The 24,839-nt window shown below is 34.4% G+C and overlaps 2 protein-coding genes across 2 annotated transcripts; one reads left to right on the top strand and one right to left on the bottom strand.

Annotated features, from left to right (window-relative positions):
• Window positions 1–256: 256 nt before the first annotated feature.
• Window positions 257–15,763, bottom strand: LOC133681119 (protein unc-13 homolog). Its single transcript, XM_062104226.1, has 27 exons — window positions 15,550–15,763; window positions 15,197–15,238; window positions 14,926–15,101; window positions 14,789–14,853; window positions 14,140–14,482; window positions 12,988–13,054; window positions 12,645–12,798; window positions 11,559–11,726; window positions 11,317–11,427; window positions 10,203–10,412; window positions 9,748–9,849; window positions 9,031–9,249; window positions 7,866–7,940; window positions 7,582–7,662; window positions 6,579–6,761; window positions 6,341–6,496; window positions 5,525–5,617; window positions 5,284–5,355; window positions 4,673–4,790; window positions 4,182–4,360; window positions 3,440–3,521; window positions 2,501–2,605; window positions 2,311–2,417; window positions 1,881–1,958; window positions 1,706–1,801; window positions 1,273–1,368; window positions 257–643 (listed from the first exon to the last, which is right to left on the bottom strand). Exons 2-27 carry the CDS (start codon window positions 15,202–15,204, stop codon window positions 470–472), a joined length of 3,318 nt encoding a protein of 1,105 aa, XP_061960210.1. The 5' UTR covers window positions 15,205–15,238; window positions 15,550–15,763; the 3' UTR covers window positions 257–469.
• Window positions 15,764–19,457: 3,694 nt separating this feature from the next.
• Window positions 19,458–24,133, top strand: LOC133681116 (probable protein arginine N-methyltransferase 3). The gene is made up of 7 exons (XM_062104223.1): window positions 19,458–19,895; window positions 20,530–21,075; window positions 21,197–21,294; window positions 22,157–22,235; window positions 22,325–22,576; window positions 22,676–22,843; window positions 23,423–24,133. The coding sequence occupies exons 1-7, from the start codon at window positions 19,593–19,595 to the stop codon at window positions 23,882–23,884; spliced, it is 1,908 nt and encodes a 635-aa protein (XP_061960207.1). The 5' UTR covers window positions 19,458–19,592; the 3' UTR covers window positions 23,885–24,133.
• Window positions 24,134–24,839: the final 706 nt, after the last annotated feature.

Raw genomic sequence — 24,839 nt, 5'->3', positions numbered from 1 at the left:
GTTACAACTATTTTTCAAAATACTTATCATGCTGAAATACATTAAAATAATATTTTTTTTATTTTTTAAAAATTATTTTTAAAATTAACATATCAAAATAATTCAAAATACAAAAAAGAAATTAACAAAAAAAATTAAATTTTTTTAGATCATGTTCCCAATCAATGTCTTAGCAGGAACCTGTTCCATTGCTAGTTTTTAAAAGAACTAAAAAAAAAAACATGAGAAGAATGCAGTGGAATTAAAAAAATAATAATAACAAGAAAAGAAGGAGAGCGGATTAATTATTGCAAATTTGTCTTTACAAAAAATAAACACTGAGAGATAAAATACAGAAATTGTAAAAGCACCACAGAAACTAGTGAAGAAAATAAATAACATAAAGAGAGAAGCGGTTGGTTGAGGAAAAGAATAGAAATGAAATGGTACAAATACACAGTTGCCTGTTATCACCTACACAGGCACTCTCCTAGACTGAAGATTTGGGTATCTTGAACTGCTTCTTGAGAAACTGGGAGGCCTCTGAATCACTCCGGTGACATAATATCCTCAACAATGTTGGGGTATCAGCGCCTAGCCTGCTTCCGCCGCGCTGCCTTTCCACCCCGCTTACAGCTTTCAGGTCCTCGATTAATTCTCTAGTCTGCAATTCAATTCAAAAGGAAAAAGTTAATCCAATCCTCTGGACAAAATGCCAAAGCAAAAGGTATAGTTTTTGTCTGGAGAAGTCTCAAAGCAATGTTGATCCGTCTAGAGCACAGTACCACCAATGGAGTACAGTCAATTATCAGATCAACTAAGAATAGCTACTGTTTCCAGTGATTCAGATGGATAGATTGCTGTTTCTCGAAATAATGTTACCCTTTATCTTATTCAGCACCACACTAACTAAATTGTGAGGTGGAAAATCAGCCGATAGTAGACTGAGTTATCAGCACATCGCTCACAGACATGTTACCATTCTCCTTTTCAGCTTCTCTCTGGTGTGATAATAACAACACAAATTTATGAACAACTCCCACCTTCTCTTTTCATCTGGAGTGAATCACCACGGTGATCACCCTGTATCAGTATCATGCAAACTGAGGAGGAACTGAAGCGGGTTCATAAAAATCAACTTCAATTATCACAGTAGATTTTTGCAGTCAAAAACCTCCATGAGAACTAATTTAATAACTTAAAACATGCTATAAATTGGCCGTGTCAATTTCCTTTCAGCATTATACCTTTTATCTTGGGAATATTTTTCGAAACTAAGCTACAAAAACGAACCTCATAGCTGTGCAACTTGATTACATGTCGAGCACGGGCTACATGGTTTTCAACTACTCCTCTGGGAAGCCCATCTCCTCCAGAGATAAAAAATTCCTAAAAGAGAAGGATACATGAATCAGCAGAAACAATAAACAATAATTGGGTGCAGATATTTAAGAACAGGAAGTTGCTCATTTTGGACCATGTAGTTCACCGATCACCAGCATTATAATGAATATTGAATAGGCAACAAAAATTTATAGCACATTTCACAAAGTTTAAGCATCCATCAGATTGTGAGAATTAAACCACAAAGCAGCTTTAAATGCTTCCAGTCCAGTAATTTCATCGTTCAGATGCAAGAATAGCAAAAATTGTTCATGGAGCCTATCCATGGTTTATCTCCTTTCTTTTTCTTGCCAATCAAATTCAAAGTACAGTAGACAAATACCTTCAAAACTTCTACATCATCTTCCAATATTTTTGCATCACCTGGGCAGAAATATCGTGATGGTCCTCCATCCAATATAACTCGGAGAAAGCCATCCTGAAAAAAGAAACCATTTCAGTAAGCAACAAAATCAAGCACTCGTTGCGTTTTGTTTAAAAAAAACAGAGGCACAGACCAGTGAAGCTTGTAGAAGACTCGTCACAATGCGATCTCTGAGGGGCTCCACAATGATACCACAGAGTTCATTTAGTTCCTGCAGCAGTTACCAGCGATGAGGCTTCTTATCAGGAAATAGAAAAATGCAAAATCAAACAGGATAACCTTCCTAAAACAGCACAGCACTTGACCAGTGTAATTAATAGGCTAAATATACAAGTTTATCATGAATGCTAGCTTTTTTCCTATTAAACCTAAATCCTTTTAATCAGTATTATTATACATTTATCATTAACGGTGTGCACCTTAATTCACTTAGCATCTTATGACTCGGCTTTAAAAAGCCTTTAGCAAGAAGTTTTTAATAACATGGTCAATAACACCAGTATCTGATTCTTCTTATAAAGGAAATGCAAGACAATCTTGCTTCTTAGAAGGAAAAATCTTACTATGTCAAGCGGTTCAATTATTGCTTCCAGCCTAGATTGAGGAACAGCGGGTTTATACAGATTTTCAATGAATGGTTCCTTCAAGTCATAGAAGATGATCTTAGTTCCTGCATAAGTTAAATCACATCAATCAATATCAAGTTTGCTTCTCAAGAAAATCAATTTTGCAGAGCGAGACCAAAACTCTTACCAGTAAACTCACAGATGCGATCCATAGCAGCATTTATATCTTTTCTACTGCCATCAAATGTTCCCTTCTGCTTGAAACTTGCTGAATTCCCATCTATGGATTTCTCTATTAAGGAAAAGATTTATATGCCAATCATTAATTAAGAAATGATCACTTCAAAGCAAGTATACTATTGTATTCTCACTTTCTCAGTCTCCACTGTACAAGTAATTAGGCAAACTATAAACTTCGGCAAATAACATCCATATACATGCAACACACAGAATATGCATAAAAGAAGAACTGTTCATTTTAAGAATCCAAAAGATTACGTCAATAGAAGAACTTCAATATTAAATAAGAAGGTCTGACAAGAGTGGTGGCAAAACCAGTCATCAAGATCAAGCGCTGCCTACTGGTGCAATGGTTTTATATTGCAGCCAGGGTGTTGTGAAAGCAGCTGTAGAGGGCAATTTATAACATCAAGCTTGTTGAGGGTTTGAATAACAAAACTATAAAATTGTAAAACTAGAATGGATGCAACCTAATCTAAGTGCCGACAGTGTTGTGCCAAAAGTAGATTAACTAAAGCAATTACGATTTTCCAAGAATAATAGTCAAGCAGTTTTGCCATTAAAGCCGTGAAAGAATGTGAACATAACTGGTATGAGAAAAAATATACCTTATAACCAAATGAAGTGAAATGTAACAGCCCATTAAAGATCCATTACATATGGCCATTGTGTTTTATAACATCCATTATCTACATCCTTGATTTACATGCTTTATGAAATGGAATCTGAAAACAATTACTTGTTTTTTTTAGCTTGGGGGAGACAGATTATCAAATTTTAAATTGCAAACTAAATATTTAAAAGAGTCATTTCATTCAGGCAAGTCAACCAGTGGATGGAGTGTATCATTCAATAATAACTTAAGACTAGTAGCTTAAATACTTACTGATAAATTGCTCACGAGGCTTTCTCCTATTCCATCGTTCCCAAATGCTATCTTCCAACTTATTCAGTTGACTAATTGCATACTGTCCATAGCAAGAAATCATGTGTCATGCATATTACATTATAAAGACAGCCAAAAATTAGTAACTCTGCAAATGCAGAAAAATAGAAAACCATCACTATAATAATTTGACCCTACCATGGATTTTTAGGAGATGTTTGTGATACAGTGATTGCTGTCATATGCATAATTAAGCCATTCTGACAATAATTCAAATTTTACTGAAAAAAAAATCACCACTGAGAATTGCATACTTTTAGAAGTTTTCTTTGTTTTAGTGTCATTTGTTACATTTCCAGTCTTTATGAAAAAAAATTTACTGTTTTGATATCATCACATTACTCTCTGGATGGAGAATTAGAGAGTAGCACTACAGTTGGCTAAGCCAAAATGAAAACAATTATTGAATCATGCTCTTTTTTCAATAATCTGCTTACTATGTAGCCAGGAACATCCATTTTGAAAATGTGACGGAGGAAATCAAGAAACTATCACCAAGCAAACTATGAAACTCCACAACATTGCTAGCCTTGTTGAAAAAGGATTGTCACATTAATATTCATGACAACAAACTTTAGAACAGTCTTGATAAGGATCAATGTGCATGTGAAAATAGGGAAGTAGAAAGTCAAAACTCTTCTATTCATTTCTAAAAGGACCATGCCAATGTAGTTGAACTTACATATAGAGTATTTAACTGAACACAAAGTGTTGCTGTCGCTGGAACATTAATTTCATTGGATTTTATCTCTTCAGGCATCCTCGAGTCAAACAGTTCCTTCTTTACGAAGGCCTTTATTCCAGCTTCCTTCCTGTATCGTGTCAGAATAGGAACTGGTGGAATTAGATCTTCCTTTGCAGCTGCATGGCAAGAATTGCACATTAAGGTCCCTAATCGTAGGAAGGGGGAGGGAACGCAAGATAAAAAAAAATGCACAGAAGGTGCAGAGAAGAATGTAAACTGGGCAATAAAGAAGATGGAAGAACAGGTTAAGCATACGGAAATGCTAAAAAATGGTGATAAATTCAATTTTAACAAAATAAGCAAACAAGTGCAGCATCTGAGACAGAAAGTTAGATACAAGAATAAGGTAAAGAAAGGAAAGAGATAGACATGTATCCATTTCGTAAAAGCAGTTTCTAACTAAGAACATATATGTAAGATATACTCACCCAACTTGTCAGTGACATGATTTGCATAAACTTGGAATGCATTGTCAACACCCCGAAACAAGCCATTCAACTCTTTGGAACTCATTGGAACTTTAAGAGAAAAGAACTGATCAACAGTCTGCGTAAAAAGGAATATTGATTATGCAAGACATTATTAATCAATGTCATCCAGAAGCAAATAAAACATTAGCAAAATTACACACAACGTGCAAAATCCTATTCTGGTCACAAGTTCAGAAACTATAGGTCATGATAAACCTCCAAGGGAATTCCATTTCTTACTATCATATAAAACAAGTTTAATCAAAATAGCTGGGTAACTAGCGTAGACATCTTTGTTTTTAAGCCTTAATTACAGTGATGCATTCCATGGTGAATGAAGAAAGATTAGATTCTAGATGTTTCCACAAACATGCAATCAGAACACCAAAAGAAAAGGGTAGCCGGAAAAAAACACCTTACTTGCACAAAAATTTAATTACCCACAACTAAAATTCTCTCCAGTTCCTCAAGTTTTCTTATGTGCTTTTGCAACATTAGGGTTTTTTTTATTTGCATAACACCTTATGATAGTACCAGAATTAATACTATTGTTACATGAGCATTCTTACCTCTTCAACGATCCTATAAACCTCAACAATTGAGCTCCCATGCCGCTGTTGAGGTGATATTGGTTCCCACCGCTGAAAGAATGATTCACAGAAAATATTAAAATAAATGTCAAGTACATTAGACCGTTAACTAAGACAAGGGAGTGAAAATAATCCTGTCATCTAATTGAATTGGAGTAGATTGACTAAATTCAAAAAATTGATTTTAAAGAAGTAAAATGAAACAAAATTTAGCACTTACCTCCTGTTGAATGGCACGCTTAACCCAACCCAAAATTCGTCCAAGCTGAGAATTGACCCATCGCATGACCAATGTTCCAGATATAGATTCAATCTTGAGAAAGAAACAGGGGAAAAAAATAAGAGGTGATGGATATAGGAGAGAGCCTAATAAAGCTAAAAGCTCCATGCGTGCCAATGTGAACATGCTACAGGATTACACATAACTCATTGTTGATTTTTATCATCTGGATAAATATAAAGGGTTGTAAGGCTGGGGGGATTTGAGTCTGGGGTGAGGGGCTTTGGTGATCAAAATATTGATCCCAATCTTCATCAATGATGATTCTTCACTTGTATTTTATTATAATATGATTTGAACCTGGGTTCCATAAGACATTAACACCAAAGACTTACAGAAGCTCCAAGGGAAGCACTTGTTTCTTAATCATGATTGTGCCAGCACACTCAATGTGCGTGTAGAGAGAGAGAGAGATTCCAATCTGGACAGTTGCCGAACAAACTTCAACTAAGGTCAAATAAAAGATGATGCCCGTTCATGAGTCAAGCCAAAAGCTCTCTAACTCAATATATTTGAGGGTTTTATAAACCCCGAATACCAAGACAACCTCTTCCACTTTGAGAAACTTCAAATAGTATAGCTATTTTCTGAAATTTCTAGAAATTAAACCATCTGATTCATATGATCTGCTTCAATAGCACAGCATTCGAGGCAGTATTTTGTCAATTGTTATCAGTCCTGCTTATGTCTATTTAACTAAATTTGTTTAGAGAGAGAGAGAAAGGAAAATGAAAATTAAGAACAAAACAATCTCACCTGATATGGAGTTAGTTTGCGGAATTTGACTTCCATATTCCCCTCTCCACATGCAGAAGTGATGAGTGCCATTATATACTGCTCAAGGCTATCAGCAGCAGGAAACACAGAGACAACATCCTCGGTCAGATGTTCGGAGCCATCAAGGAATGGTTTCTGAAAATAAGTACAATTAGGCCTTCACAGTGTAAAGAAAGCACTCTGGAGTCTGGACTTTAAGCCAAGTGAACATCCTTACCAACTTGTTCCCATAGAGCTTGTGAACAAGTGATGCTGAAACAACAATTGCTTGTGGATTCCTCTGTGACAAAATTGGTGTGAATATGGTTGATTCTTTTTTTAGAAGTTTCTTGATCTCTTCTGCAAGCAATGCCAAAGGATGCTCATCCATTGCATCTAGTTTATCAACAACCACTAATATCTGCAATAAGAAGAAACAAAGATGATGGGAGGTATTAAAGAAAATTTAATGTCATATGCTAAAGTTTGAGGGGAAAAATTTCAATAGTCCCAAGAATTTACAACTATAGCACAATGCACTTACTACATGAGCATTGAGCAAATCTCTCAGTGTTTTCCAATGCTCTAGGGGATAAAACACTGTTTTAGAAAACCGTAGCACTATGCACATACTAGATGGGCATTGTGCAAATCTCTCAGTGTTTCCAATGCTCTAGGAGATAAAACACTGTTTTAGAAAACTCCAATCCCTTTATGTTTAACCCACCTCAATCTAAAGGAAACTGTATTGATACTTACTGCTTTTCTTTCAAACAAAGATGCTAGCCAATTGAACTAGTACAAAAAAAGATCTTAATAGAGACAATCAAACAATATTCCAACCCTCCCATATCCCAGCACTTATCTTGAATCTACTCTACAGGTTACTGAAGTTAAAAAAAAAAAAAAAAAAACACTGTTAAAGGAATCCATAGCTCTATATAGATTAGGTGCCTCTACTTAGAAGCTTCAACTCCTGGGTTGGATGCTTTGTAGTGTTCATCACTTGTCAGAGTTGACTATTGATTGTCATTGTTGCCCACTTTGGTGTGTGTCAGTGCTTTTAGCTTGGATGTGATGGACATATCAAGTACCGACAAATTGATTACGTGAAGTGAGGTATACCCTTATGTACATCATGGAAACTCCAACCTATTGGCTTAAACTCCCAGATCGGATTCTCTAAAATGAACAATCCAGTAGATCACACCAAGCAGAAGTTATTTGGTTCAGACACTTACCCTTGTAAATGCATTCTTAATGGATGATGCTATGAATGATTCAATCTGATCGTGATCCATGACAGATGTACGTTGCATTGCCTGCAGAAGTGTGGAAAATTAACTTTCAACATGTAGCACATAAAATTCTGAAGCAACTTTTTTAATTCAAACTAAAAACTAGTTCTCAATTGTAGGCATATGCACTGATAATATTCTCTTTCCGGATATGCTACCTGTGTAATTCTTACTGGACAATGATAAAATGTGCCCACACACACAACAACAACAAGGTTTTAACATACCATTTCAGATTCTTCCAAGAGAAGCCTCCGGGTGATCATTGCAACTAACACTACATCCTCCATTACTGATGAGTCCTACAAGACACATAATAACTCATACTGGATAAAGAGTTCCAAATTGGGAAAAAAATCAGTTGAAAAGCATTCCAAAAAATATAAATGGCTATAAGTAATGGGTACAAAATCTAAACATGTAATACCCAATATGCACCAAAGGAGGTTGCCCATTTTCATTCAAATTCAATAATCGACACATTCATAATCAATCATAAAAAATATATAATCCTGGCAGCATATTAATTCCTTCACATTTACCAATTAAAATTAGAGTGGCCAATAAAAGCCACATCCTCTGTCAGTGCAACAGTCATGATTATGAGCATCCATTTTGTATATGCACCAAATAAAAATACTGCTTCTAGAAGAGTGTATAGATTTCAACATTAATTAATCAAGTGCCTGGCCGCCCCCCATCCCCAGCTCCCAATATATGCTGAGTCATGGGCATCTCTTATATTAAACATCCATCTTTAAATAAACTCTAAAATAGAGATTATCCCATTTATATTAAGTTATGTAATTTTAACTTTATGAATTCCAGGTATAGGACTTCAGACTTTTACAGGACAAACTCAAGTTCAATGTCAATTGTTTTTTTAAGAAGTCGATTACAAGAGAACTTATTTTCAAAGATGAACCAAGTGAAAATTCAATAACATTTAGGAGAAGAATATTTAAGAATTATATTTGTGAAATTATCTTCAAGCAGTCAGACCGTGCACATCAATCATGTTGAATGCATCATGCACCTATCTTATAGTTCTGACAGAATGAATATTGACAAAATCACATCTCGGGCAAACATGAGATATTGAGCTGAGGAAACAATGAAAATAGACACAGAAAATAAAGCACTGCATACATTGGACCACAGAGCAGTGTTAAACATAAAGAGAACAGTTTACAAAAATATTCAATTTTCCTGAGCATGGAAGCATAGATACCCCAGCAAAATGCAAATTGTTAAGAAGAAAAACGCGTGCAGCTTTAAGTTACAGATAAAATCTAACCAATTAACAAGTATAACTGAAGCACCTCCTATGATAAGCAAATATTCGAAAAGGTAATGATAACCAAGAGTTGAGATTCAAACAATTTATCAAACCTCAGCAAAGTTCAGATGGTAGTCTCCTAGCTGCTTATCAGCCCATTTCTGAACAGGTGATAAAAGGGATTGAAAGAAAGGCAGTTCTTCACCTTCAACTTTGGAAAGCAAACTTTTCAAGTGTAACCTCTCTTGTGGTCCGCGTTGTTCTTTTAATGGTATTTTCTTCAGCTGTTCAATGGCATGTTTTAGGAGCCCCTGCTCTTGTGTGATGATATACTGCAATGACACACAACCAAATACAAGTAATATAAGATAATGATGATGGTTCTGTTTTGTCCAATGGCTGGTTAAACTGCAGTTGCTTATAAAATGAAAAGCTTAAAGAAGCATCTTAAGGACTGTGATAGATTGTAATAGATACAAGATGAGGATGTCGAGCAATGATGACAATAGTTATTTTTAAGTTCGTATCTTCGGGTTTCTCAAGTTTAGATCAGTAAGAATATTGGGTTTTGTATTTTCAGGTTGTTTTATTTTCTGTACAGAACCTTAGATGTTATGCTGAAGAAGGTAATCGGTTTGAAGTAAACAAACAAAGACAAAAAGGGTCTGTTTGGGACTGCTATTGACCACTGGGTGATGGAAAATAGCTACTGTCAAGGAAAGGAATGCTCCCTGTTTCTTCATTCCAGGATAACATCGTTGACTGCATGAACTTTTGGCAATTTGAATGTGTTTAGACAAGAGAAAGAAAAGGGGATACAGGAATAATACCTGACGAATTAATACCGATGCATAGCATGTATAATGGATGGTTTCTGTAATTCCTAAAACACGCCAGGTTGACTTCAAGAGCTCAAGAATTTCCTCAACTTCCTGAAAATGGAGACAAGGTACAATTAATTATACTAGGTGGAAAAGGAAAAGGTTCACACAACCAATCATCCTTCTCTCTTTTCAAAAAAATAAATACATTAATAAATTGAACTAAAGTTATTTTAATAAATATCTCTACTGAAAAAAGCAAAGATGGTAAATCCAGAAATTAATTTCTGTGAAAATGACATTTTTAAAACAATAATTCAAGCCAAATGGCACAAAAGTATCCATACAACCAACCACAGCTAGGTTGGTTGTTATTGTTATTGTTGTTGTTGTTGTTGTTGTTGTTGTTGACAAAAATGTTTCCTGGTATCATGGGATTATGATAAATTGAAAAAATTACTAACCTCTGTCAGCTTCCCCTCGTCCAAAATGTCAAAGACACTCAGAAGCAGTTTCTCATACAGTCTAACATTGAGGTGATAGCCATCAGCCCAATGGCATACCTCACCAGTTAAGTCACCCCGAGCCGGCCTCTCTGCAAGTGGTATTGCAATCTCTCTGAGAGATCTCATACATTCCGTTCGTTGGACTTCACCCGCAGAAGATGGACGGAACTACATTAAAAATCAAACTTTATTTAAGAAAGGCTAAGGTGATAAGAGGGCACCAACAAAAAGCAGGGGAAAATGAACATTAAACATGAAAGCTTGGTATGTTTTGACTCAATAATAAAAGCTTAAATATGGCTAGACCAAAATAACCAAAGAGAGTGCATGAATATAGTCCTAAATGTTCAGGGGGGAAAAGCATACCAATGCTCTGTTTATATTGCAAAAACAAAAACAAAAAAATAAAGAGTATAATGAGTTGGAATAAACTCCACCAAGAAACTAAAATAATGAACAAAAACACAATACAGTTTCCTCCAAAGTAAGCAAATAATAGAATCATGAAAGGTAAAGTAATTGATAGATAACCTAACTTCATTTATGTTATCTCTGTGAAAGGTCATCTAAGTTTGTCAAACAAGTTGTTCTATTGGTGTTTCTGATGTCAAACAAGTTCGACAAAACATAAAATTATCTAGACTTCTAGCCATGCTTCTCCTTTCCGATAAGGTAAAAAATTTACTAGAATTGAGGAGAATATCAAGCAAAGAGAAAGGAGATCTCACTTGAAAGGATTAGATGAGTATCTATGAACAAAGTTCACTACCAGACTGCGACCAGTTTAGAAAAGTAAAGAAAGGAATAAAAACATTGAAAAGATTCACCCATTTAGAGCACATCATAAAGACCCTAACTCGTTATGAAGTCCTCTAAAGAGAACCCTCCTATAGCCATCATGTACCCAACTTAAGCAACCAACACTATCTAAACACTGCAAGCATGTAACAGTAGGGCAAATTTGTTAATGGTTTTCTGACAGTAGGACAAAACAAGGAAAGCTCCATTTCAGTATCATAAAATGTTAATAAATGCACCATATGACAATCTTTTGAATCTCTAGAGCACGAACCTCAGATTCCTCAATCTTTGCCAAAAGAATCCTCAAATCACTTGGTTTGCGCCCAGATTCACCAAATCCAACAACTGGGTGATTAATAAGCCCCTCCTCCAGCATGAATAACTGTACTGAGACAAAATCGAAAATGTCTGTCATCAATAACAGTTCCATGGCTCTAATTTACCACTTAAAGGGAACTAAGACATTTAACAAAATAAATTCAAAATTAAAATGGCATAGAATGAAAAATTTACCTGCCTTTTTTGCCACCGTATATATGCTTTCTTATCAGAAAATTCTGAACGTGAAATACAACATAACAATTCCAGTGGAACCAATAGGGTGTCCATTCGTTTTCCAACTTTTCCAGCAAGAGCATTGAGCAGCCCTTGTCTAGTTCTTATGTCCATTGCCTCGGATATCTGCACTCATGTAGAAGGGAAAAAATTATGATATTGTCTTGCTTACAGTTCCGAGCTATGATCTGGCACAGATTACAACTTAGTGTAGTAGCTAAGACAAATATGAAAAATAGCCGCATACGCATTATCTACTTACTGACATAGCTTCAAGACAATAGAAATAGGCTCAGTGTAAACTCAGTCAAAAGAAAGCGATACACAAGTCATTCATAAAATAGCAGACTCGCCAATTAGAAAGACACTTTATGCAAGGCAACTGAAGATTGAATTGACCTTTAAAATAGCAGGATGATATGATTACAAAAATCTGACTAGTAGATCTTTTAAAAACTCCCACCCTTCCAAATCTCTCAAACAGGACTTTGGCAAAGCATATGTCCAAACTTCCAGTTCCCAAGAGATTACTCGATAGCTCTTCCTCAGAGGAGACTGGACATTATCGTATTTCACACTTTGGGAGTCAACAATCTACAGGAGCACAGTTCCACCATATAGGAAACTTTACACCAAAGGTGGTGTAAGCACCTGTGGTACTTTAAGCTCAACTTAAGCTAAATAAACTTATTCAATAGCTTAATCGTATCAACTTTGCTGAACATCAACTGGTTGAATGCACTCCCGAGTTTTAATGGCTGAAAAAGATTTGAAAATGGTTTTTAAAACGTATTAAAAGGACCAGTTTCTTCATTACATTCTCAAAGTGCATTTAGTTACTAAATTCTCTCCTTCTAAAACATTTTAGAACAAAATTTCACACATATGGTTCTTCAGTTTTATTGTGCTATGGATACAAATGCATGAAATTATGTCCTTTAACACTTACTTCAGTATCCAGGCAGAATCCTTCCAAGAGAAAAAATAATAAAAAAGATGCTGTAAACACTACATCCACGAGGGGGGGGGGGGGATCTGGAATACCTCCATCTGGGCACGCATGTTTTCTAGCAAACCAACCAATCCAGTTGCACGCTGAGAATGGGTCACAGCATTCTCAGTTTTACTACGTCCAAGCTTTCTCATCAACTTGGACCTTTTGTCTTTCTTTTTTTCTTTTGATGGAACAATAAGGCCTCTGCTCATTTGATAATAAGGAGAAAAATCATTACACAAATGAAGGGTGAAATGAGGGAAACAAGAAAGGAAAAAACATATATGAAGAATGCAAGCACCATAAACACCTATGAATTTGAACATACAGAAACACATAAAGGAAAAGGTAAAATGAGGATATCTAAGGATCAAATGAGATTATGAAACTTACCCTGATGCTCCAGCACACGCCAAGAGCACTTCATATGCAGTTTCACGGAGGTCATCATCTGTGATACCTGTGATTAGGAAGAACCAAAAGTTAATTGTGTTGGCATGAATTAATGATTTCACCTTCCATTGCAATATAATAGTAAAAGGCATCATAATAACACAGACTTGACTCTTCAAATAAATAACAACAATACAACCACCACTTTCATATATCAAAAAACAAAATGTGATGTTCCATGAATCATTCATGATCTTGATGTTGTAACTATCACAGCCCCATCATTCTCATGATTACGCTAGTCAAATACTAGACATCATGAATATTTTTGGAATTAGGGTAACCATTCAGCCCATTTCGTCCTCTTTCTTTTATTGATGGTTCTACTAATTGACATGTTTCCACAAATAATTGACCCGTGAGAATCAGCAAGGACCACCTTGCAAGGCTAAATGCTCTTGGATCAGGTGAAAACTCTGGGTTTCCAGCATGCCATTGCAGATACAATGAGCATTCTCGATATCATGCCTTGAATAGGAAATTTTTTTTTTTTCCTGTCCACTTTCATAATTCTTTTCGAAGGGCAGAATTGAAGTATAGTGTTGAGCAAGGAATCCATTTTCTGAAAGATCTTGGCTTTCATCAACCCTTCTATCAGCTAAAAATGACGGAAAATTTAGTGTTAACTTGTAAATCACTGGCTCAAGAAATTTCAATGCCATCCCCTATCCTCCTATGGCTAGTTCCAATTTGGATTTCTATGGCTTTCCAGATGAGGACACCATAAGTGCAAGCAGAAGCTGAGACGGTCATTCCTGCTCTTCATCACCATGAACTTCCACAGTCGAGCCTGCCTCTCCTCGTCACTCCTTCAATTTAAATAGTTCATAATTTAACCCATACCCAACCATGTCCTAAAATAATCATTTGAAGTTTCTTCCATGCAATCATGGGTCTAAGAAACCATTAACCAACTATTAAATCACTGTAAAGGTATCTGACCTTAAACAATCATGCTTTATTTCAATGTCTTTTAATTGCCAGTGTAAGGAAACACAGAATTGGCAGTTTCTCTTTCCATTTATTTGTTTCTTGGTTTGATTTGTTGTAGAAACTAAAATGCAACATAGTATACTTTTAAACCAATGTTACCTGTGGAAAAAGAGGGCAGTTTAGGAACAAGATCGGCAGCATCATTTGGATTGCATCTTGACATTCTGACACTATCAACAACCTCGAGATCATCATCATCCTCGAAATCTTCAATGTCATCAACAGTCAATTCTCGAACTTCATTAGAGTCAGTCAATTCTTGAACTTCAGTGGAGTTAAAGGATTCTGACTTTGCTACACTTGCCAAGGACACAACAGGCGACGGTGCAAAAACAGGATTTGGCGCTGAAATAGGAGCAGGAGGTGGTGCCCTTTTTGGAGGTGAACCTGAAGTTTCAGGTTTTGTAACCAAGAAAAACTCATCTACTGAACCTGTATTGTTCTGAAAATGACAATATAACTCAACTTTTAAACATAATATTCACTCATATTCTATATCTAACTAACAGTTATACCAAAGAAAACCGCAGCCCAAATTTATCAAAATCCAACCTCGTGCAAAGCACATCTCATCATCCTATGCATTATTATCACTCAGCAAAAGAACAACAAAATCTACCACCATATTCCAAACTTAAAAACCAACCACATCATGAAATAACATTACATCAATGCCAACAACCAATACTAATTACAACCCAATAACTCTCTCATCATTGAAGCAATACATAAAAATATCAAAACTTACCATATGGGGTAAGCCGGTATTATCATGGTAATCTCTTATAGCCTCCGAAAGTTCAAGCATTCCACCTACATTATCAAAAACCCATTAGACAAAAACAAAACCAAACCAAAAACCACAAACTCAAAAACAAACAATACCTTTCTTAACACAATTGAGAACATAATCTACACTGACTTGGTCCAGATCCACGTCATCAAGTGTAACCGCACCAGGAGGCATTACAACTTTCTTGATTAAACTACCAGAAAGCATATAATCTAAAAGAACTCTCCGGTCCCTCCTGTATCTTTGTAAAAGCTCCAGGGCATTTTCCCTAATTTCATCGAACATTAATTTTTTTAAAAAAAAAAACACGAGAGATATATAAATTAATTAGAAAAAAACAAAAACAAAAAAACAAATACATACTCTTCCATGGCCAATTGAAGTAATTAAGTAAATATCCACCACCTGATAAAAAAACAAAATTAAAACTAATTAAAATATTAAAAAAATGCTACATTTAAGAGAGAGAGAGAGAGAGGGAGAGAGGTACTTGGATCCTGATCTACCAGTTCAAATCTAACAAATAGAGAAGAAAATTAAAAATAAAATAAAATAGTATGGCCGCTTAACAGAAGTAATTAAATTAATTGACTTATTTAGAGGCAATTAATTGATAGTGTAATGAAGTAGTGAGAGCTACATAACACGTAATTAATGATGAAAATTAATTGAAGTGTTGAATCGACCGAAGTGATAATTAAGATTAGAAGACGTACTTGATGATTTGATTACAGTTTTGGATCTCTGGGAAGAAGAGAGATGATGTGGAGAAAGGGAAGAGTCAATGTGAAGGTTAGAAAGGGTGTGAGAAATGAAGCTGAAACGGTCAGTTTTGAGGGCAGCTGGTTTTTGACATGATTGGTTGCTTAGTGAGCGAGATTTCTGGTTTTGAGAGAGAGGCAGATGTGGTGAGTTGTTTAATGTAGTTTTATGGGTTATCTTTTTTTTTTTTAGTTTATATATATATATATGTACACACACTAGTGACGTTTTATTTTTTTTTTCCAGTGGTAAGAGACCAGCTAAGCAAGTTTAGACTCATTTAGTATTTTCTCGGTTATTATTTTTTAAAATATTTTTTTATTAAAAATATGTTTTTAATATTAACATATTAAAACAATATAAAAATATGAAAAAAATTATTTTAATTAAAAAAAATTTAAATTTTAAATTTTTAAAACACAAAAATAAAAAAAAATTAATTTAGAAACTAATTAATTAAGGATATAGACCGGTCTAAATTAAAAAACAAACAAGAAAAAGAATTTACTAAGCTTTTTTGGTCAAAAATTTAAGTTGAATGGAGAGGACAAAATAATATAGAAAGCTAATTATTATTATTATTATTTTTGAAAAAATGTTGTTTTAAAACAACATTTTTTTTCTTAATCTTCGCTCTTCTACTGAACGATAGAAAAGGTAAATTCTTCGAATATGCGTGGATGTTAAATGTGACTAGCCTATTTTATTTGTATTGAAAAAAAATTAACTTTTTAGTAATTAAAAAAAAGTTTAATCAGAATTTCATTTTCTCTCTATAATTTTTATAAATTATACTTTTTTATTGTATAATTTACATGTTCATTAGCATTTTATATATTTAATAGTGTATTTATTTATTTATTTTTATTTTATTCAAGATTTAAAGTGTAAAGGTGAAATTCAAATAAAATTAAGAAAGGGTTTTTTTAACTAACCCTTTAGGTTAATTAGTAGTTGAGAACTATGGATTTCAATATAAAATACTAGATTAGGTTATAAATATTCACTTTCACCTAGGAGAACTCTCCCCTGAAAGGGCATTTATTTAGGGATTGAGAGAGTAATTAACCTTTAATGTTACGTTGTCTATTTTTTGGTTTGATGATATGTTATTTTCAAGTCTATTTCCCTTGCACCTAAATCAAGTCTTTTTTATTATTATTTTAAAAAAATCATCCATCGTTATCATTGAATTCATGAGAACAAAAATCCAACAAACCTCCTTTGACATTATTGAAGAAAAATTCTTTACCAGACGTATGAAGTAGAGATTAAAACTCTTTTTTTTTTAATCATGGATGTTCGGATCAACTTCTATATATTTCGATTAATTTTATAAGTCTTAGAATTAACAATTATATAAGTTTCTAGTAGCTATGGGATTTGTAAAATTCAAAATAATGACCTTTAAAATACTTTTTTTTATTAACGTGAATGTCCGGATCAACTATATAAGTTTCTAGTAGCTCTGAGATTTGTAAAATTTAAAGTAATGACCTCTAAAATATTTTTTTTTATTAACGTGGATGTCCGGATCAACTTGTATGCATCTCGACTGATTCCACGAACCCTGAAATTAACAACTATAGAAGTTTCAAGTGGCTATTATATTAGCAACTACAGGATTCAAACATGAAATTATAATAAAAACAAACCTTTTAATCCAAAAATCTTATTATTTAATCATCTCCTAGATGATTAAATACTCTAAATACTCGAATCACCTTCCCATGGATGACAATGGGATCCGTATTTATTTACTATTTTACATAATTTACGTCTGCTTTGTTTAATTTTTTTTAATTGTTTCGTGCCGCAACGAAGAATGCTTCTGAGCAGAAATTCCAAACACAGTCAAACAAAAACCACAGCTGCACAGAGTTTGCAGAATCTTTAAAGAATTGGTCTGACTTGAGATACGAAAGGAATGCCTTAAAACTGTTTGAAAAAAAAAACATAATCTAAATGATATATAAATCGAGTAAAAAATACTACTTTGTCTAAATTTAAAAATAAAATAAAAGGAGAGTTCACAAACTTGTACCAATAATTTTAAAATTCGATAAATTAAAGTAAGTGGATGAAAAGCATCATCAAGATTTAATTCCTAATGTTTTATGAACAAATAATTAAAATTATATTAATTTAATTATTTTTAAAAAATCAATAAATTAAAAGTCAGATTTTAACCGAATTAATTAATTTTTTTTTACTTAAACCAATCTGAATTTTTTATACGGGTTTTATAAATATGCTTGTCGGTAGATTTTTGTGCAGCGAAAGTGTTTTTTTTTTTTTTCTGGGGTCTTTTGGATTTTAGAATCTTTAAAGTGTCACATCTGCAAGCAGAGCTGGAGCAACCAGCTCACTGTCTTGTTTAAAATTAATAATTTTTTAATATTTTTAAATCATTTTAATATATTAATATAAAAAAAATAAAAAAAATATTATTTTAATATATTTTTAAATAAAAAAAATCACACACCTTATTTATTTAAAATAAATTAGTTAATTTTTTTTTTAAGAAAAGGTTGTGGACAGTTAAGTCGTATCCAAACCAAACAATGAGACAGGCAGATGGACCGAGCCGTGGAACCACGTTGTTTGCATGGAAGGATCTGTTTGTTTCTGTGTTTTAAAAATATTTTTAATAAAATTTAATTTTTTTTTATTTTTTATTAACTTCAAATTAATATATTTTTAGTGTTTTTAAATTATTTTGATGTGCTGATGTCAAAAATAATTTTTTAAAAATAAAACAATATTATTGGCATGCATTTTGGTATGAAAAGCTATTTGAAAAGCAACCGCAACCACACTACCAAACAAACCCGAAGTTATGGCGCCTTCGAAGTTGGCAACATTGTACATACCAGTCCTAGATATCTTAAATTTCTTAATCATATCTTAAATTCAAGGCATATTTCATATAAATAGAAAACATACTTATATTATTGTCTCAGCCATTGTTAGGTTATCTTGTTTTTACAGGTACCTCGATAGTTTCTTCACCATCACTCTATTCTTAGTATAATAGTCCAGTTAAACAAAGACTTATGAAGATTATTTTTAACATATTCTATTCTTAAAGTTTGTTTTGTATAGTATTAAGGTAGTATTTGTAGTTATTGTTTTTAAAGTATTTTTTTCTTTAAAATATATAAAAATAATATTTTTTTAAAAATTGTTTTTGATACTAACACATTAAAATGATTTAAAAATAAAAAAATAATTTAAAGCAAAATATTTTTTAAAAAAATCACAAAACAAGGTTTCAATCAAAAAAACAAACAACTTCTGAAAACATACATATATGTTTTTTTCAATACATAAAATCATATTAAATGCTAATTATATATTTGCTCATACTTCTTTTTCTTCATTATCAATGTAATTGAGCGGTCTTTTTAACAGATCGTTATGCAAATAATTTATTTAAAACTTGATAAAAATAATAATTTCAATACATAAAAATTTATTAAATAAGTATTCTAATTGTAAGAAAAATTAGATTCTCAGTATTTGTAATTTGAGCAATATCTTACTGGTCAATTAACAATTCAAATATCTACTAAATTTTAATAGAATTATTTTTAAAAAATTCAATATTTTTGAACAATTTTTTCTCTCAATCGAATAACATGAGATTTTTTAAAGAAATTACTTGGAGTTGACGCCCATAACAAGAGAAACTCGGACAAATACAAGGTGCTCCTAGAGGGACTTGATCATAAATTTCTTTAATTCTAGAGATCTAATTGACTTTCATTTTCTTCCTAAATGAGACTTTTTGAATCTTCGAGGGACTAACTTGGAGTTTACTCTTGAAAAGTTTCTAAAAGCACATTGCTCACAAGTGAAGTGTGACTTGCGAGTGAGCTAGGGTTTATATCGCAGGGTTTAGCAATACCCCTCCACTTTCCACTAGCCACTACGCTCTCTCTCTCTCTCACTCTCCCCCTCCCTCCCTCTCTCATTCAGCGAACAGCACAAAATCATGGCAAGTAACGACCAAACAGAACTCAACAAAGCTGAGAAACCAGTTATCGAGCAAGAATCCGATTCAGAATTCGAAGAAGAAAACGAAGACTGGGACGATTGGGGAGAAGACGACGACAACGACGGTGGAGAAAACGACAAGCCTTTCATGTGTTTGTTTCTTGATTCAAAGTTCAGTTCTTGCAGTGAGTTGTTCGAGCACTGTCGCTTGGCTCACAAGTTTGATTTTGATGGGATAAGGAAGGAACTGGGCTTGGATTTCTATGGTTCGTTCAAGCTAATCAACTATGTCAGGTCTCAGGTTAGTTGGTTTTTATTTTTTTAGTCTGGTTTTGATCTGGGTTTTGTTTTGTTTGCTTTGTTGTTGAGAAAATAGGGGGAAATGATAGGGACTGAATGTTTAAAAGGTTAGAATCTTTAGGCTGAGTTCTTGTAGTTTTTTCTAGGAATTTGAGTGTTAATGTTGGTTTTGATATGGATTCTGTTTGGTTACCGAGGAATTGTATAGAATGGAAAGAAAAATTATTTTATTTTGGTTTATTTTTTATAGTTTCCGTGTAGCCTCGTGTATAATTTATTTCAATTCGAGCTGTATAGTAATCTCTATGGCTTCTGTTGTGGTTACTGAGATAGATAACTGGAAAATGAATTCATTGTTTATAAAATAAAGTTATCAGTGGACCATATTTTATATTTTTATGTGGTGTTACGCTTTTATCACATTGAAAAACTTCTACAATACTAATTAAATTCTAATATCTTTGCCCGTGTTTAGCAATGATTTTAACTCAATGCCTTGTAGTTAAATACTTCGAGGTTAAGTTTAACTAGTGCAGCTTTTTCAAGAATTTAAATGCAAATTCGCAAGGTAAAACAACTTATGGTTGGCTGGAAGCTAGTAAATTTATATACTGTTTGATGTTTTCATTTACCAGGTGGCAGAAAATAGATGTTGGAGTTGTGGGCTTGCCTGTCAATCCCAGCAAGATATACAGAATCATTTACATGAAACAGTAAAGTTGAAAGACATTAAGCCTTTGTGGGATGATGATAAATATTTGAAACCTTTCATGCAAGATGATCCGCTATTGTACAGTTTCAATGAAGATGAAGAAGGTGAAGATAATCATATGACGCTGGATGACCAAGAGGAACTAATGAGGGATTTGAGGAATATTGATGAGATGTGCATTGAAGACACTGACACGCTGGAAAAATCTGCTCATGGCTATGGAGAAAATGGAGCAAAAGAGGTTGCTTCTACTTCCAGCAGTCATGAGAACATGGGAAATTCTTCAAAGATGGAAATGGTTAACGGAGATTCTGAAGAACGTGTTGGTTCGTCAGATGGAAAGCCATCAGATAAGCATTCAAAAGCTTCTATTATGAATCTTGTTGATAAGGATATCAAGAAAGCCAATGCGAATTATTTTGGGGCTTACAGTTCATTTGGTATACATAGAGAGATGATAAGCGATAAGGTATTGAGCCTTTAATTGTGTTATTTCATGCTGGGGGTTGGTTGGCTTGAAATGTGCAAGTTGATTGGGGGTTCTGAGTATCACTATTTTGCATGAAGACTCTTATATTCTTGTTATGCAGGTTAGGATGGATGCTTATGGTCAAGCTATATTGAAAAACCCTTCTCTCATGACTGGTGCAGTTGTGATGGATGTAGGTTGTGGAACTGGCATATTAAGGTGAGGTGGCCGTGGCAATGTGGTTCTTGTTTCTATGCTCTTATTCATCTTATTTTGTTTGCACCTTTTGTTTATTTTAGAGACATTTGTTAAAGCTAGTCTTGACCATCGATAAAATCTTGAAACTCAATGCTTCACATCTTATATTGCATGAGTTTTTGGGATAGATGTATATGCTGTTATGCACGTGCATATTGCATATTTCTTTTATACTTTCCTTTTTTGATATTGCTAAAATTCCTTAATTCCACCTTTCTCTGATTTCTAACATGTCTCAATGTTATCTCTACCTATTTCCTGAGATGATTTATTACATTATGCTTCAGAAGAGTCCTTTTGCAACATCACAGACTTCTCCTAGCACCTCCTTAAACAAAATTAACAAAATGAAAGGGCTTAATACATTAAAATGCTGCTTTGGCTTAATACTGCATGCTTTGGTCTTTAACGTTTGCTGGCTAGCTTTTCCAGTGAAGTGGCATTGGCCTTTGAGATGTTAGTGAACTTAGCTAGTGGTACCAGAATTTTGGATTGAATCCAATCTCCCGTAGGGATTGGGAGTTTAAAGCATGAAACCCCTACACTTTATAGGATTTTTTCGGCCATGGATTGGTTTATCCAGCACTTGCAAAACCACCCCATATCTGATTTCACCAGCACCCTGAAAAGAGTAGAGGAAGCTACCCTTGTTCGGCTTGCCAGTAAATATCTGACCATGTGGGTGGCTACTATGCAATGTTTGTGTATGCTTGCTTATACGTGAATGATTGGAACAGTACACCCTTGTATTCAATGATCTTTTTAAACGTTTCAGAGTACATCAGGATCTTACGTGAAATTCTTTTCTTTTCTTTTTTTACAGTCTCTTTGCTGCCAAAACAGGGGCTTCAAGAGTAATTGCAGTCGAAGCCAGTGAGAAGATGGCTTCCGTGGCAACTCAGGTATGTTTTTGCATTGTTTAATTTAGTTCATTCCTTCATTACCTCTTGTAGTTCTTTGCTTCTCATTTCTTTGGTATGCATAATTATAGATTGCAAAAGAAAATGGCCTTTGGCGGTGCACTGAAGGCAATAACCAGTATACTGGAGTGATGGAGGTGGTTCAAGGTATGGTTGAAGAGATTGATAAATCCATACAAATTAAACCGCATAGTGTCGATGTATTATTGAGTGAGTGGATGGGGTACTGCCTACTTTATGAGACAATGCTGAGCTCAGTGCTGTTTGCCAGAGATAAATGGTTGAAGCCTGGGGGTGCCATCCTCCCTGACACAGCGAGTATTGTGAGCTCTTAAATCTTTTTCCCCCTCATCTGCTTGTCAGATGTTGATTAGGGATCTATAGTCCGAACTCATTTTCGTCTCCTTTACTGACTTCTTCAGTATGCTGCTGGATTTGGAAGAGGTGGCACTAGTCTTCCATTCTGGGAAGAGGTGTATGGTTTCAATATGTCTTGTGTTGGCAAGGAACTTGTTCAGGATGCTGCTAAATTTCCTATTGTTGATGTTGTGGATGAGAAGGATTTGGTGACTGACGCTGTGCTTCTCCAGGTTAGTTATATACTTTATATTTCTACAGTTGCTTATCTAGATCTGTGACTTAGTGTATGTGATTCTCAATATTGCATTGCCAGGGATGAAGCCATCTTTGCAAACAGTTGTAAGATTTTTTATACGTGTGAATTTTTAGGGTAGAAAATACAGATCTCCTGCTTGTCCTTATGGGAAGGTCATGACGACGAGGAGTCAATAATCAGCAATTGTAGCTAATGGATGATAGCCAAATTATGACCCATTCTAAAAATTCTTGAATCTGGTGTTGGTTTTGTTGAACTTTTCTGAACCTTTGTTTTGTATTCGTCACAAAACATCCCAAAAAGTTTTCTTTTTCCTCAATTTCTTAAATTAATGGCACTTTATACAACGTTGAACATATTTTGAATCTTCGAAACTTTATGAATTTGGAAAGAAACTTTATGAATTTGGAAAGATGCCTGCACTTTAATTTTTCAAGTTGTCTGATCTTTTCCAAGGATAGTTCTGTAATTACTTTGGAGCTTGTCGCCCAGATTTATGTTGCATACTGTGTTTTGGTACAATGATTGCATAATGACTTGTCTTCTTCTTCAGACTTTTGACTTGGCAACCATGAAGCCTGATGAAGTGGATTTCACTGCAAGCATCGAGTTGGAACCAAAGTCGATCTGTCTGGCAAACAACTCCACTGAATTGACCTCTAAAACAACCTGGTGCTATGGTGTTGTGTTGTGGTTTGATACTGGTTTTACCCCAAGGTTCTGCAAAGAAACTCCATCCGTTTTGTCTACATCACCATACACTCCAAAAACACATTGGTCCCAAACAATTTTCACCTTCCTTGAGCCAATAGCAATGGCACCAGGAAAACCCTATGTTGACAAATCCGCAGCTGTTGGCACAGATGCATGTCCTGCCTCAAGAATTCATCTACGCATCAGCATTGCCCGTGCTGTCGAACACCACCGCAGCATTGACATTTCAATTGAAACTTCTGGAGTTGACCTTGATGGACGGAAACGCTGTTGGCCAGTGCAGATATTCAATCTATCTTAAGAACAACTTCAGTGGATCAAATTTTATATAACACCATCTAGCAAATCATTAGCTAGCATGTCATGGCCAATGTGGATCAGTTTTGTTTCATCTAATCTGTTGTCCTGCGAAGAAATTTTGTGATGCCTATCTCAAGTGCCACTATGTCAATTGGCTCTAGTTTTTTTGTCAAGTATCCTTTGCAGAATCTTAGCTGTTAAATTTATTTTGTTGTTTCATCCACCGTATGAAATGCTTTTTGCCATTCAACTATGTCCTCCCCCACCCGGTTTCTAACACAGCTACATAGCTATCAAACCTGGCTTGACTGACAAGTTGACCTCGAAACTTGTTCATCAAGGCTTGATTCTAATCTTGTTGACAATTGACCCGTGATCTCAAGCAACCTAGCAAGGTTTGAACTTACCTGGCTAGACCGGATTCAGGCATGATCTAGTTGTTTCAATTTAATTTTTTTTTTTTATGTAAAATGACATTTTAATTTTTTTTCCTAGAATGATTTTGAGTTTTTTTTAAGAAAAATGAAACTGAAACAATGTTGTTTTGAGATTGGTCCATGGAATGCGTTCTTATGCAAACAAAACCCTAATTCTAAGCAGAAATTACAGGAGTAAAGTGAATGTTGTTACAAATGCTACTGATCCATTTACCTGAACCTGCCTTTTACATTATCCCCGTCTATTATCTTTGATAGGTACACTGGTGGAAGTCCAAATTCATCAGCCATTCTTGTTTTCTTATGCCATGTTGTCATTTTTGCCTATAGCAATATTTTTATGCCTCACAGCTTGAGAATGGTCAGTTGCTCACAATTCCTCCCTATCTAGTGAAAATACAAAGACATCATCTCCATCATTTGGAACAGTATGGAGCTGACCTGATACTTGGATGTGGGTTCGTTTGGGTTGGTGAACATGTCAAGGCCATGGACAGTACTACTATAGAGGATCAACTA

Source organism: Populus nigra, chromosome 1 (assembly GCF_951802175.1).
Source record: "Populus nigra chromosome 1, ddPopNigr1.1, whole genome shotgun sequence".
Lineage (NCBI taxonomy): Eukaryota > Viridiplantae > Streptophyta > Magnoliopsida > Malpighiales > Salicaceae > Populus > Populus nigra.
Note: the sequence above shows the minus strand (reverse complement) of the source record. Positions and strands in the feature narration are given on the sequence as shown.